General features: G+C 40.7%; 1 protein-coding gene across 2 annotated transcripts; it reads left to right on the forward strand.

Moving 5' to 3' along the window:
* Positions 1-516: 516 nt before the first annotated feature.
* On the forward strand, positions 517-12,193 carry tnk1 (tyrosine kinase, non-receptor, 1). 2 transcript variants are annotated; one of them, XM_026162018.1, is made up of 14 exons: positions 517-874; positions 3,655-3,833; positions 4,448-4,518; positions 4,630-4,803; positions 5,844-5,996; positions 6,090-6,367; positions 6,502-6,628; positions 6,801-6,947; positions 7,084-7,178; positions 8,256-8,498; positions 8,845-8,912; positions 9,634-10,076; positions 10,736-10,831; positions 11,711-12,193. In XM_026162018.1, the coding sequence occupies exons 2-14, from the start codon at positions 3,671-3,673 to the stop codon at positions 11,846-11,848; spliced, it is 2,196 nt and encodes a 731-aa protein (XP_026017803.1). In that variant the 5' UTR covers positions 517-874; positions 3,655-3,670; the 3' UTR covers positions 11,849-12,193. The 2 variants fall into 2 exon arrangements, with proteins under 2 accessions (XP_026017803.1, XP_026017804.1); XM_026162019.1 differs by lacking the exon at positions 517-874 and adding an exon at positions 1,641-1,714.
* The last annotated feature ends 1,972 nt before the right edge of the window (positions 12,194-14,165 follow it).

The following is a 14,165-nucleotide window of genomic DNA, read 5'->3' on the forward strand; positions in this document are numbered from 1 at the left end:
AAGTGCACATAAGCTAAGTGCACATAAGAAAAGCTATTAGCTTCAAAGCTAACGTTAAAATAAAATGAGCTAATATTTTAACTAAAATAAGACAGACTTTATTTTGCTTTATCAGCTTCACTAAACTGTCGACCCTTATATATTAGTTTTTATTTAGAGATCGTTTTATACAAATAAACTTAATGAAAACAGTTTTAGTTGAGCTCAAACCACTGTAGCAGACAAAATATTACAACTTAAGTCATTTTAATATAGTAGCTATATAATTACATTTTCTGTCTAAAAAATACTTACAAGTGATTTAATATTTATACTTAAACATGAAATCATATTGTTTAGTAAGTATTCATATAGCACGTTTAAATGTGCTATTGATTTATTTCTCTATTTATTTTTTTTACAATAAAATTAACTAAAATAAAGAACTTCCCAACGATTGACACATTAATACATTTACATCACTCAGACCACATGGGGTGAAGCCTGACTTGGTTATGCTAACCCTTTCAGGTTTACTCTTGTGTTCAAAGCTCAGGTGAGAGGAGTGACGGAGGGGTGTGGTCTAGTGAGGTAAAGGAAAGAGGTGGGGGAGGAACCCGAAGACTTACAGGTAGATGACTTATCCACTTGTCTCCGGGAAACACAATAATATCGGGCAAACCTGTGAGTAAAAACACCCCGGATCTGTCACATGGTGATTTAAGAAGAGCGGGTTTCGGGCTCAGACAGAAGCTTTGATTTGAAGCGAAGCACCGTCGTCGACGTCGTTACAGGTTTCACCGCAAACATGGAGCACTTGTCTCGAAGCGTCTGTGGCTAAGAGAGAGCCACCAACCGGCGACTAAATCGTTTTAACAAGAACTCAATAATATAAGTAAGTTTGCAGAATTTTTTTTAATTATCATCATTATTATTAAGAAATGTGAAACTGTGTTAAATGCACCTTTTGTAATCGACTGTCATTTCCTTTGTAGAATAATTAAGAACAAATTCTGAGAGTTAATGTCTTTGTTAGAGTACTGTGTAGTTTACTTACATGTTGCTTTTATGCTAGCGTGTTTCACTACATAAAATACGCCACTTTTTAGTAATTTTTTACATTTAATTGGCAGCTGTGTTTTCAATACAGCTACAAAATATATAATCATTGTATTAAAATAGATGCACGCAGCTTACTAATAATTAAACCGCCAAGCTATTTATATGGCAGATCCAGAAAGGCAACTAATATAATGCCACATAAACTACATTATCTTTTTTTCTCGGAGTACTCAGTTATTTGTCTACTTACACACTGTACATATTAGTATGCTAACTAATTACTGCTTTTTTGCCCAGGTAAGTAATTAAATCTCTTAATGGACATACTGTCCTTTTTTCAGAGGCACACCCTGCACCCTTTCAATCACAGATCAGTGTCTGTGGACTATAATATTTCAGTCACGACTAAAAATATGCACTTTCTTTGGAAAGTAATCCTCCTCTGCACTTCCTTGTCAGTTTCATCTTGCTTCATTCTTAAGTTGCTGCAGTGTAAACATATGCACCTGTACTGGATATTTGAAGTTGGGAAGGGGGGAAAAAAAGCTGCCTGTGTGATTAAAGGTGGGGGAGTGCTACACGTGACTGTTGAGCCACATTAGGCTAACATAGTTGAACTCCTTGGGTTCACGTGCCATTAGACTGAGAGGAGATTTCAGCAGCTGGGCGACAGGTTAAATATTCATCACTGTGTACACAAAGACAATGTTTACCGGTGTGCATTTTTGTGTGTGTGTGCTTTCATTAATTAACTAATCTGCAGGGAATTGAGTTGATTTGAACTTGCAGTAAGTGCTCATTTAATTGGGAGTTGTCCCTAGAAAATTTAGTGCAAGCCCAGGCTAGTACCCTCTTGCACCCTTTGCATGGCTGTTAGAATGAGGAAAACTAAGTAGTTGCTAAGTCTAGGTGTTTTTTGTTTTGTTTTTTCCTCAGAAGAGTTGACGGGGAATGTTGAAGGCCTTCCCTGTCTCATTCCTGCTCGGCTTAGTTTGGTGATAAGCAAGTGTTTTATGGCGGTACAGTCTTCCAGTGAACTAAACAGCACGGCTCATAAAAGAAGAATTTGCTGACATTTAACATTTCGTTTCTTGTAGTGAGGAAGTTATTCAAATTCACACACTCCTTCTGTTTCACTCACAAAGATCTTCAAAACTATCAGCACTAACGACGGTAAATTTGAACTAAATATGACCAGAGTCCTTAAATCAGTCGCAGTCATGCAACTGTTTCAGAGGTATTACAACGCACATTATAACTTCTGCAGTTACATAAATGCTGTGCGAACAGGATCCGGTTAGACTGGTGCCCCTAAACCTCAGACAAGCTAAAGTTTCCAACTGTGTTTTTCACAGAGCACCAGGATCGTTGCCTATGAGGTTCAAAATTAGTCACGCACAAGCATCGACTCGTTATGAGGTCCAATTTTGAAGGCTAGACTGGATGTGACTAAGAAACTGAGGGACAAAGCGGCAAGGTGGCAACATGTGCATCAAAAGTCAGCCCCAGATTAAAGTAGACATGAAAGACTACATGTATAAAGGCTCATTTACACCATGGAGCCCTGCTTTCGAGAATGTTACAGATCCGACTCTGTCTGTGAAGCTGGATTTAAGAAATAAATGTTGAAAATGGAAGTTTTTAGAGCATGTGTAACGCCATCTAGTTTAAGTAGAGAACGTGACATCACTGGGTTGGTTGGTTGCTGCTAATATTTTACATGAGCTAACTAGTGAACAGTAACTAATAAAAAGCAGTTAAAAGGGTCATTTCTGTGCTGCTCCTGGCTGAAGCAAAGAGTTTTTTTTGTTAAAAAAGCAAGGATAGGCTGTTCACATTCACTCTCTGTCTCTAAAGCAGTAAATGGTTCTTCAGTGTTTGCTAGCTGCACTCAAACAGGAAATCCACCTGTTAGCTGTAATGTTTGGGTTTGTAAACCACTTTGTAAATGACGAGTGTGGAGGAGAGCCTGTTTGAGGCAGGTGCACTGGTGGTTCAGCAGACTGTCGAGCTAGAGTCCGATACAGATACTTTTTCGTCGTTGTGTCAGGTGTACTGAGTGGTCCAATCAGGAAGATGTGACCAGCAGTGTTTTATGCAGTAATGTAGTCTTTCTTTTCCCAAGCACATCTAAACAACTTACAACATAACAGCTTACTACATGCAAATGTTGAAGACCATTCCACGTCAGCTTCACTCTTCAGACTCAAAAGCCATGTCCATTATTTAGATACAGACCTTGGTCGCAAGTATTTATTTCTTTTTCTTTTTTTATGCAACGTCATGCTGGTATGTGTTTGCGGTACCTTTGTTTCATTTTCACTTATCTGCGTCTTCCATTATGTTTTACCCTACTATGTCTCTTTGTGACATGATTTGTGTATCTGACGAAGTGTGAGCCATATGCAAAAATTATATATATATATATATATATATATATATATATATATATATATATATATATATAAATAATATTTAAAAAAAATAATTTTTCTTTTTTTTAATTGGTGTGATATCATCTACTAAAACAAAATTAGATTTTCCAGGAGAAAGGAAAAACAGGCCAGAAATTCTCTCCACTGTCTTATAACCTCTGACCTATAACCCCAACAGGAAGGTCAGCCAGGTCATGGTGATGGACCAGGACACTCAATGGCTATACCAACTCCTAGCTGAAGTCCAGCTGGAGAAGTTTTACCTGCGCCTCAGAGATGGCCTCAATATCACTCGCATTGAGCACTTCGGCTACGTCAAAGAGGCCGATCTGGAGCAGATAGGAATCAGCAAACCTGGTGAGCCTGATCATCTTCTCTGATCATTCATCCTGGGTGTAAATAAATAGGAACCGCTCCCCCTGACTGAAAACATTTCCCCTTAGGCTCAGTAATGGAGGTATGGTTAGTCACAAAAGAAAGACGGGCTTTAAGTGGCCCTCAAACAAAAGCATTGTCCCCTGTTTACCTGCAGTAATCAGTGTAGGCCTTATTTATCGATGAATTTAAAACCTGTTTGCATAAAGAGTCTAACACAAAAGAAATCTTTCTCTTAGCCACATCTTCTGGCCTCTCAGACTTCCCCCTAATTTAAAATAATAAGAAATGTTATCTAATGCAAATGAATTCACTTTGTTTGCATGCTTAAGTTAATATGGTTAATAACAGCTAAGATTATTAACATACAAGCGCTACTTAGTTTTCAACATACTGTCACACAGAGCAGCAACTATTGCATAGGTTTATTATCAATTATTATTTGAAAATTTTACAGTTATTTATTTAGCGTGTACCATTTCAGAAGGGTGTAGAATAAGGAAAGCGACAATTACTTACTGAGAAACTGCTGATTTAAATATATTTCATATACAGTCACAGAAAATGCAAACATGTCTGTATTTTCTTTCTTGCAGGACAAAGAAGACTATGGGACGCTCTAAAACGCTACAAGTCAAGCGTGCGCGTGCGGTCACGGGTGCCGAAGGTCCGAAACACTTCATTTGCATTAGCTTTGTTACGGAGTGTTATGTGTTAACTGTCTTTCTTAAGCCTGATATTCAATTTGTCATTTTTATTGATTTAATGATACACACAGGTGTTCAGTGGGGAGCCGTTAACCGGAGGTGGTCAAGCACAGGGCCAGGAAGTCGGTGTCCGGGCTCTTCCTTGTCTTATCCAAGACAGTGAGCTGATTCTGGCGGAGAGGCTGGGCTCTGGGTCATTTGGGGTGGTGAAGAGGGGAGAGTGGCATACACCCACTGGAAGAGTGGTGAGAAGCCGTTTTACAGATCTGCTGGACTTTCTCTATAGATGTTGTCAGACCGGAAACTGAAGTCGTGACCAAAACTTTTGGCAGTGGCACAAAGTTTGTCTTTAACAATTAATAATTGTTTTGGCTTTTACAAAGATTCCACAAGTTTTAAAAACTGTTATTGGCAAATGGTTTTGGACAGGACTGTTTACAAAAAGGTGGACATAATCACCATAACATCACTCCAATTCATCCATTGGAATGTAATTGTGTTGTGCAAGGTCTTGCTACCTTGCTAATCAAGCTAGCAAGCTTGGTTAGCAAGGTACATCCACTGGCTAAAGTATAACTCGCATAGTACACTCACAAAAAACTGGAGCACATACTTCTTTAGCAGACTGTTAGTATAATTAATCACATAGCATTCCGTGTTAGTCAGGAAGCTAAATTAAAAGCGCTCCAAAAATGACTCAGTGAAGGTCAAAGTTTGCTCATAGCGGATCGCTATAGCTGCCAGAGTAAACATGTGCTTGTCAGTCAGAGAGGCCATACTCCTCAGTTTAAACCTTAATAATGTATAAATCTGTGAGTTAAAAAAAATCACCCTCTGTGCCACCGTTATAAAGGGAAATAAGTGGGTGTGTGTGTGTGTGTGTGTGTGTGTGTGTGTGTGTGTGTGTGTGTGTGTGTGTGTGTGTGTGTGTGTGTGTGTGTGTGTGTGTGTGTGTGTGTGTGTGTGTGTGTGTGTGTGTGTGCCACTTGATTGCACCTTGCAAACCAAACTTGCTAAGGTTAGTTGATAACTTATCCTTCCATCCTTACACCCTAGATATTGTTAGCCATTGCTTAAAAAAAACAAGAAAAGAAAGAAAGAAAATACCAGCAGGTGACTTCAGGGTAGCACCGTTTACCTTTCATGTTCTTTTTTTATGATTATACCCTGGAACAGTAGGCGTGTACACACCCTTGCTGCCTCCCTTTGGCTTGTTAAAGTGAGGTGTCGGTCTGTATGCCTGATTAAAACTGAGCATCTGTCTTTATCCCCTTCCTCTCCTCAGTTGGCTGTGGCAGTTAAATCGCTGAGGAGCAGTATGTCGAGGCAGGCGGACACACTGAAAGACTTTCTTCAAGAAGTAACCGTCATGCAATCTTTAGACCACCCCAACATCATACGACTCTATGGTGTGGTGCTCACACAGCCCCTCAAGATGGTAAACTAGAAACAGTTTGTTGATCTATTCAAACTACTGTGTTTTGTAGGAGCCAGATTTCTTTTAAAAATCCTTTTTATTCTTTTTATCTAGGTAACAGAGCTGGCCGCCTTGGGCTCACTTTACGACACCCTGCGTGCACGTCAGTATGAGTTCTCTCTGGTCCGCCTTTGGCTCTTTGCTATGCAGATTGTGTCAGGCATGGAGTACCTGGAGAGCAGGAGATTCATCCACAGGGACCTGGCTGCAAGAAATGTACTGCTGGCATCCAAGGATATGGTGAAGATCGGGGACTTTGGTCTGATGCGAGGCCTGAACCAGGAGAAAGATCACTACATCATGTCGGCACACAGACGGATACCGTTTGCATGGTGGGCAGTTGGGTGAAATTTGAAGCTTGAGTGGGAAATAATTAGAAATCTTGTTAGAGTCACAACAGATTCTCACTAATAACACCAATAACTCTTTCTTTTGCTTCTGGTTTGTCTGCCTCCCTTCTCTCCAGGTGTGCTCCAGAGAGTCTTCGCATCGGCTCTTTCTCCCTTTCCTCAGACGTGTGGATGTTTGGTGTCACTCTCTGGGAAATGTTCACCTATTGTGAAGAGCCTTGGTTTGGTCTGTCGGGCCGGCAGGTAAGCACTTGTCAGAACACTGACGCCATGCTTTTTCTGTATTTGTGTGCATGCCGGCAAGGTATTTGTCATTCATGTTTGGAATGTGTATCACCGCCCTTATGTTGTTTGTTTTTCTGGCATGCTCTATGACTCAGTGTGTTAGCATCACTGACATTCACTCTTCAACTAGATATTATGGCGGGTAGAGCGGGAGGGCGAACGCCTGGAGAAGCCACCTGATTGCCCTCTGGAGCTATACACTGTAATGCGAAAGTGCTGGGCATGCAATGCTGCAGACAGACCCAGCTTTGCCCAGCTCAGCGCGATGGTGGCGGAGGTCTGAAGCTTTTCTTGTCCTTTTCATTTAAAAAAAAAATCAAAGAAGAGATTGCTGTTCTTGCCTCATGAATATGCCTGAAAGTCTGCGCACTTTTCTGCACGTCACATCAATTCTTTCCTGTCTTCCTCCACAGGCTAAACCCAGAGAGGTGCAAGCAATAAGAGAATTTGCAGAACCCAGAAAGCTCACACTTTTGCCCAACGACCTTGTGACTGTCATCGACCACAGGTGGGTGAGCGAAAGGTGGGTGGGTGGGACGAAAGAGGAGTAAAGGAAAAACTTTAGCTCGCACAATGGACCTTTGTTGAGATGAGACGGGGATTTGAACCAGCCCGCTCTTAAAGAGACATTCCACTCTTGGCGAGTCCTCGAATGCATTTCACTTTGCTGAACAGGTCGAGCAGCTTTGAAACTCGCCTCCCTGTGTTGTTTTTATTTTACGTAACACGTCTGATGGGTCTATTGGTATTACCTGCGTCATGATTAGTCTTTTCTTCCACCAATCTGGTTGAATATAAATCTGAAAAACTTCATGAAGTTTGTTGTTTCCGACACAAAAATCTACAAATAAAGGTATTGTAGTCATGCAGGGAAAGGCCAAAGTTAAATAAGATTATCACACAGCAAGTATTCTCTTCAGAAGTGACTGACAATGCTGGAAGTTAAGCCCACTGATGTAATGTAACTCCTTACGTGATACAGACTGCCGTGACATGGTATCCAGGCAACAATAGTGCTTTTGTAGTATAGTTAAGTTTTATTTATTTATTTGTTTACCACGGGTTTATTGTGACGTCTGCAAACAGAATGAGTAATGGTCCAGTTTCACTTAACCTCACTTTGTTTAGCAAAGCGAGTAGTTAATGTAATCCCATGGAGCGTTTCATATTACATCATTATCAGAATTTATTATATTTTGTTTAATGGAAGCATAATCATTGTGCTAATCATTATACTGTTTTTTCACTGTAAATGACCACCAAGTAAGCTGATTACACATAACTCTCAGCTACTTTAGAGGGAAGCTTTACGTCAGTGGAAGGCCTCATTTAGATTTCTGCAGGGAGCCTGCGATGTAACCTACATAGGTGGCCAAGGTCTTGCCAGCATTATGTGTTAATTACCTCGTGGGCTTGTTTTGGTTTTATGTGCGGTGCCAGCTGATAGAAACAAATAAAATGCTGGGATTTTTTTTTCTACTGGGACCCCAACTCTCAGTGGAAGTCATTTATTTTACTGACTTCTGTTTGGCATGTAGGAAATTCGTTTCCTTATTAACCAGTTGTTTTCCCTTTCTCCTTGCAGTCTGGAGCTGAGTGAGTGGAGGGGGCAGAACCAGAGGACGTTGGCCATCGGCTGGTTTCCTGCAAGCCTCACTGTCCCATCACTCCCCTCAGCTGCTGCTGCAGCTGCCGCAGTGTCCTCCGGCAGCTCCGGGCCTAACCCTGGTGGCTACATCTCAACCCCAGTAAAGGGCAGTTTGCAACACACCGGGCACGGAGACGTCAACCCTGAGCGCTCCTGGGGAACGCCTGAGAACCCGGACGAGTCAGTGATAACCCTCATTCACTCCTCCCTAACGTTGTTTTTTAAAATATCTTTGAGTCTTTAATAATTTTGGGGTGGTTGCTTCTTCATAATGTGTTGACCAGATACAAAATCAGGTCAACACATCAGGTGAAAGAGGTTTCAGTGATAACTCTCAGAGTTATTCTAACTGACAAGTTTTGTGTCCTGGAAAGAAAAAAATGTACATTTTCATCTCAGGTCCCTGAGTCACTGAGTTTTATTGTACAATGATAAGCACAGCACTCAGCTGTTTCCTGTTTTTAGTTAATATACTTTGTAAACTAAAGATGTCAGTCTAATGCGTTTACTGTGGTGACCTGTGCAGAGCTGGTGGCGGCTGGAGGTCAGGACCCAGCAGGGAGAAGGAGGGATCCAATCTGCAGAAAATGGCAGGTAGGAACTAAGAATACATGTGGGTTTAAAATGTAGTGATCAAAACCACCAGGTACAGCTCTGAGAAATACAAAGTCAGCATAAAAAAATAGAATAGACTGTCATTATATTAATATTGCAGGGTTTTTTTTCCAAGGCTGAAGGCAAGACTTGATCATTTCATATATATGTTATTATATTTGTACAATTATGCTTTCATTTATTTGCAAATGCAATCTTAACTCTTAAAAGTTTAGACTTTTATAAAGCTTCAAATTCATGTCAGCCAGAAATTGCTCACTTTTGTTTAGCAACTCTGCCCCCTGGTGGCTCAATCAGGAAGCTTGGTAGGAGCTGGAATGCGGAATAACGGTGCTGTGTGGAGTTTGGATACTGCCATTGTGCCTCTGTGGGCTCACTCTGGATACTCCCACTGCTTTCTCCCACAGTCCAAAGAGGACTGTGTTGAATGCATGCATGTTAGATTAACTGGGGATTCTACAGACTGGTGATCTGTGATAGCTGGTAGATGATTGAGCACCACCACAACCCTGAATTCAATTAGCAGTAAAGGAAATGCATGTATGAAGGGAAAATGATTAATGTGTGAACTAATATGTTGGTTTTCTGAAGAGCAATAAGCAGCACTTGCTCTGCTTTTTGTCTTAACTGTCTGACTAGTGTATAAATTTAATCTACTTGATAGTTTTTACACATTAAAAATATTTTTCTTTGTCTTCAGCTATGACTAGGAGCCTGGAGTCAGTCTTGGGTGGACATCGGCCCCGAGCTCATACAGTAGGGGTGTTCAGAGTGGATCAGCATGGAAGACTCCTTCCTCCTGTGATGCCGACTCACAGTGCGGTGATGCAACAGGATCCTCGTCGGCTGAGCGAGGCTAGTATCGCTGCCCCTCCTCGACCGCCACCTCCCAACCTGAAAGCGCTTCGAAAAATCCAAAGGATTAACCAAGGCCAGGGCAGCGCGTTGCCCCAGCAAATGGTTCCCCCTACACAACCCCAGCCTCAGCAGGTTGTTGGGGGTTCCAACCTCGCCAAAATGGCCCAGCTGGCACGCTCTACCCCACAGCTGGATGAGTACTCAGACAGCAGGGAGAGAGATCGGGAGCGAATAAGAGAACGGGAGAAAGGGCCTCAGAACACAAAAGAGGGTCTCATTGCACAGGCAAGTGATGCAATTCCTACAGATCAACATGATTTTTATGCCTTTTATAGTGATAAAACTGAATTTAGATAAAAAGTGAAGGTCAGTAAAACCTGTTCGTGGAAACAAATGCTTACCTGAAAAATGTCGCATGGTATAAAAAAGAAAACATTTTATATTCAAACAAAGCAAAGGTCAACTTCACTGTGACATCATATATTGTGCAAAACTCATTTTCTGGCTATTGCTGAATCATAGACAGTATAAAACATGGGCATAGCTTCTGCTTTTAAAAAAATGTGCAAGTGTCTCAAACCTGCATTATATCTGAAGGCCAACAGATGGCGGTAGCTGTGGTTGCAAAACGAGTTCAAGTCCACATCAGCTTTTTAGCAACCAAGGCTACGTTCACACTGCAGGTCTTAATGCTCAATTCCCATTTTTTTTTTGATCAAATGATTTTTTTTATTTTTTATTTTTTGTCTGCTCGTTCACACTACAAATAAAATGTGACAGCAAACGCGCTCCTGTGTGAACCCTCAAAGCGGCCCGCATGCCACATAAAAGGACAGAAGGACAAATTGCGGCCATATTTACACTGATGTAAACTACAGCTTGTCTGGTTGGTAGTAATTCCAGTTTTCCTGCTCACTGTCTGCTGTTTTCATTGCTCTGTTCAGATTATGGAGGCGGTACATGGCGTGACCACGGACGAGGTTCATAACGCACTTCAACGAAATGACTGGAACCCAGTACGAGCTGAACAGCAACTAAAGGTCAGACCATCAAATTAAAATAAAAAAATTTTAATCGCACTTGCCTGTACCTGTTCTGTGAAGCTAATGATAAAATATGAGCCAAAGGAATCCAGTTTATACATGTAAAATATAAATGGCCATCAAGGGAAGTCAAAACAGTATATGTACGATATAAGAGACAAAGTAATAATGTTAACATATACTGCTTATCCAGCATACACATAAACAGTAACAATAGTCAAAATATGCACATTAATACAGCACAAGTCTTGTTTTGTGCACTTTGTTAGTTGGAGATAAAGGCAGGTGGTATATTTCTAACTCATGATATGAATTTTGCAGAAGGTCCTCGAGTTGAAAGCTCGGGACCATTATTGTTTTAGTTATGGCAATAAAAAAAAAAAAAGGTTTTGCAACCACCCTTCCTCATCACATCAGCTTTTTTGGAACCAACATGGTGACAGCGTAAATGCTTATCTCAAGACTACAAAAGAGGAATTCAGAAACAGATTGGTACAATGCGCGGGTCCCAGAAGTAGGTCACTCGTCCCATAGATTTTGTATTATGGCAGCTATTTATCGTCCGGTTTGTGCACTTAATGCTAGGACATCACAGGGCAGCACAGTGGTGAGTTTAATATGTAACCAACAGTAAATCTGTGTCCAGAGTAGCCCTACCAGGAAATCCAGCTGTGCTTTACAGGCTTGTTCATGCATGTTAAAGAAATACTTATTAACTATAAACTTACCATCAAGTATTTAAAGAGAGGAAATCTGCAGTCTGTGTACATGTTATATGCAGCTTACGATAAACTGCTGCTTGTGTTTGTGCTGCTTCCATACCCACAGTGGGTTTTTTTGTCCTTCTGAACTTGCTCCTCTTGTTTCTCTCTGCAGATGGAGCAGCTGTACTCGCTGAGCCTCTGCTCCAGAGAGGACTGCGTCAAGATCCTCGCCAAACACCAGTGGAACCTGCAGTTTGCCAGCCGCTATCTAATCCGAGTGACGACCAGCGACAGGCCCGGCCCGCCCTAGAGGGGTTGGCCTCTTACCAGCTCAGACAGAAGAGTCTGAAGAGATTTGAGGCAGCCACTGTGGCTGACTTTTTCCACACCATCGTGGTGTAACAGTGACACACTCCAACACTTGGAGCCCCTCAACTACAGGAGCACATGAAAATAGAAAAATGAAGGCAGACAAAGACAAAACTGACTAATATTTTTGAGAAGCTTAGAAGAAACATGACATGTGATAAAATGACATGATGTGGTGTTATATAGCACTTCTTTTGCACATAGGTTTTCTGTTTTAATACATTTGTACATATTGTAGTAGAAACTTTGTTAAATAAAACTGATCTCTGGTGGCCTGAACACAGGATCTCAGCTCTGTGGCTCTTTAGTTCTCTAAGAGAGGCTCTTACCTTTGTCCTACTGCCTGCTAAGATTGACCCTGTGTACACTGACACGTTACAACTGGTTTAAACAATGTTAGGTGATCATGCATTTAAAAAAACAAAAAAACAAAAAAAAAACTACAAAGCCATGCCTCAGTGTTCCTGAGGGATGGATGGACATGTGCAGACATTTTCTGAAATAATATATATGAACATCTCACATGATCCCAGGAGATGGAGCACTAAGATTTGATATCTAATCTGGGGGCACTTTGGTCGTCTTCCACTCATGCTTCTGAACCAGGGAATGGATCTAAAAAGATAACTTCCTGTTAATAGGTATATAGTATAGAACTTCAGACTGAAGTGTGGATGCCATCAAAGTGTGGATGAATATGTACATATATAATTATGCATGCAACCAAATTTAAAAAGAACAAAAAAACAAGTCAATTGATTCAGTTAAGATTCTGGTCTCCTCTCTAGTTCTCTGTACCAGCAGTCATAACTGCACCAACTCTTTACAGGGACTTAGGAACTACAGTGTTTCGTGCAAGCTTTGCCTGTGGGGTTTTCCAACCATTCTGAGGCCAGATCAATGCTCACTAACCTCAACATCTGCTTTTAAATTTTTCCCTCAACCTGCATTTTCTCTCTGTCATTACGCAGGCACATGTTCAAACTAGAGATGGACCGATTCGATATTGCGTATCTGTATCGGTCCGATACTGACCTAAATTATTGGATCGGATATCGGAGTGAAATATAAAAATGTAATCCGATCCATTAAATATCAAAAAAGCACCTCACAAAACTTGCGACACGGCGTAACTCTGCTCATAACCGTAGCACTTTGGAGCAGTGTGCTCACGTGATAGAGCGGCTGTGTGTATTTGTAGCCTCGCTACCAAACCTGCATTTCATCTCTGTGAAAGTTATCCCAGAGAGAAGTAAAGCAAGTGTGTAAGTTCATCTCTGAATGTTTGTAAAGCATTCCCATGTTAAGCTTAACAACCGATATATGGAGCGACTGCCTCTTCTCTCTCCCTCCCTCTCCTGCTGCTACTTCAGTCATGAAACTGATTAATGATCAGTTTCATTTCTGTCTGTCTCTCTTCTTTGTTTTTGGCCCACTTTGCACCAGAAAGAGGAAACCAGCGGCTGAACAACAGCAGCACGTTTAAGCTTGATAAGCTGTTGTTAGAATTTATTTATTATTACTTTCTACACCAGGATCTTTTTCTACGTAGCTGACAGCTGGTAACTGTGCAGGGGCGGATCTAGCAAAGTTTAGCCAGGGGGGCCGATAGGGCATGAACAGGGAAAAGGGGGCACAAAGACATACTTTTCTTTATTCTCATTTAAAATGTCGAGCTTTTAATAAATAATTATCTGAATCTTACACCCAAAGTTTTAATCTGATGTAAAATGTATAGAAGTCCTTTACTGTATATAGTAACTGTTAAGTCTAATATATATACCCTAGTAAGCTGTAGTACTTTTTCCTTTGGGAAGATACCATCTGTGCAGTCTGCAGTTCTGTAAAAGAAAGATGTTGAATCTATTTAATTATTCTTGAAAAATAATTTATTTCTGTGCATTTTTTTTCACACTGCATCAAATTAAAGTTGATTACATCGATTAAGCATCATGAGGTGGAGGGTGGGGGGTGGTTCCCCATTTTCTTTGCTGGGAGTTTGCAACCCTATTAGTTAGGTTGCTTAATATTTCTGCTAAGTACTCTTTAAATTACCAGAATAGGGAGGATGGAGTAGGTTTAAGTTTATTAGTTGATCAGTTTTGCTGAACTATGAAATATTTTGGGTGCAGTGTATTTTTTACATACAGGTATAACAGAATAGCTTTAGTGTTGTTGTTTATTTAAACTTGAGTATTAACTTATACAAAATGCAGCAATATATTTAAAAAAAAAAACAGTTTTATTGATTAAAAAAC

The sequence above is a fragment of the Astatotilapia calliptera genome, chromosome 3 (assembly GCF_900246225.1).
Source record: "Astatotilapia calliptera chromosome 3, fAstCal1.2, whole genome shotgun sequence".
Classification (NCBI taxonomy): domain Eukaryota; kingdom Metazoa; phylum Chordata; class Actinopteri; order Cichliformes; family Cichlidae; genus Astatotilapia; species Astatotilapia calliptera.

Bases quoted from the DNA above. Each gene is read 5' to 3' on its own strand.
- tnk1 (XM_026162018.1), top strand. From the start codon at position 3,671: ATGGTGATGGACCAGGACACTCAATGGCTATACCAACTCCTAGCTGAA. The intron at 4,804-5,843 runs GTGAGAAGCCGT...TCCTCTCCTCAG, and splicing joins ATACACCCACTGGAAGAGTG to TTGGCTGTGGCAGTTAAATC. The intron at 7,179-8,255 runs GTGGGTGAGCGA...TTCTCCTTGCAG, and splicing joins GTGACTGTCATCGACCACAG to TCTGGAGCTGAGTGAGTGGA.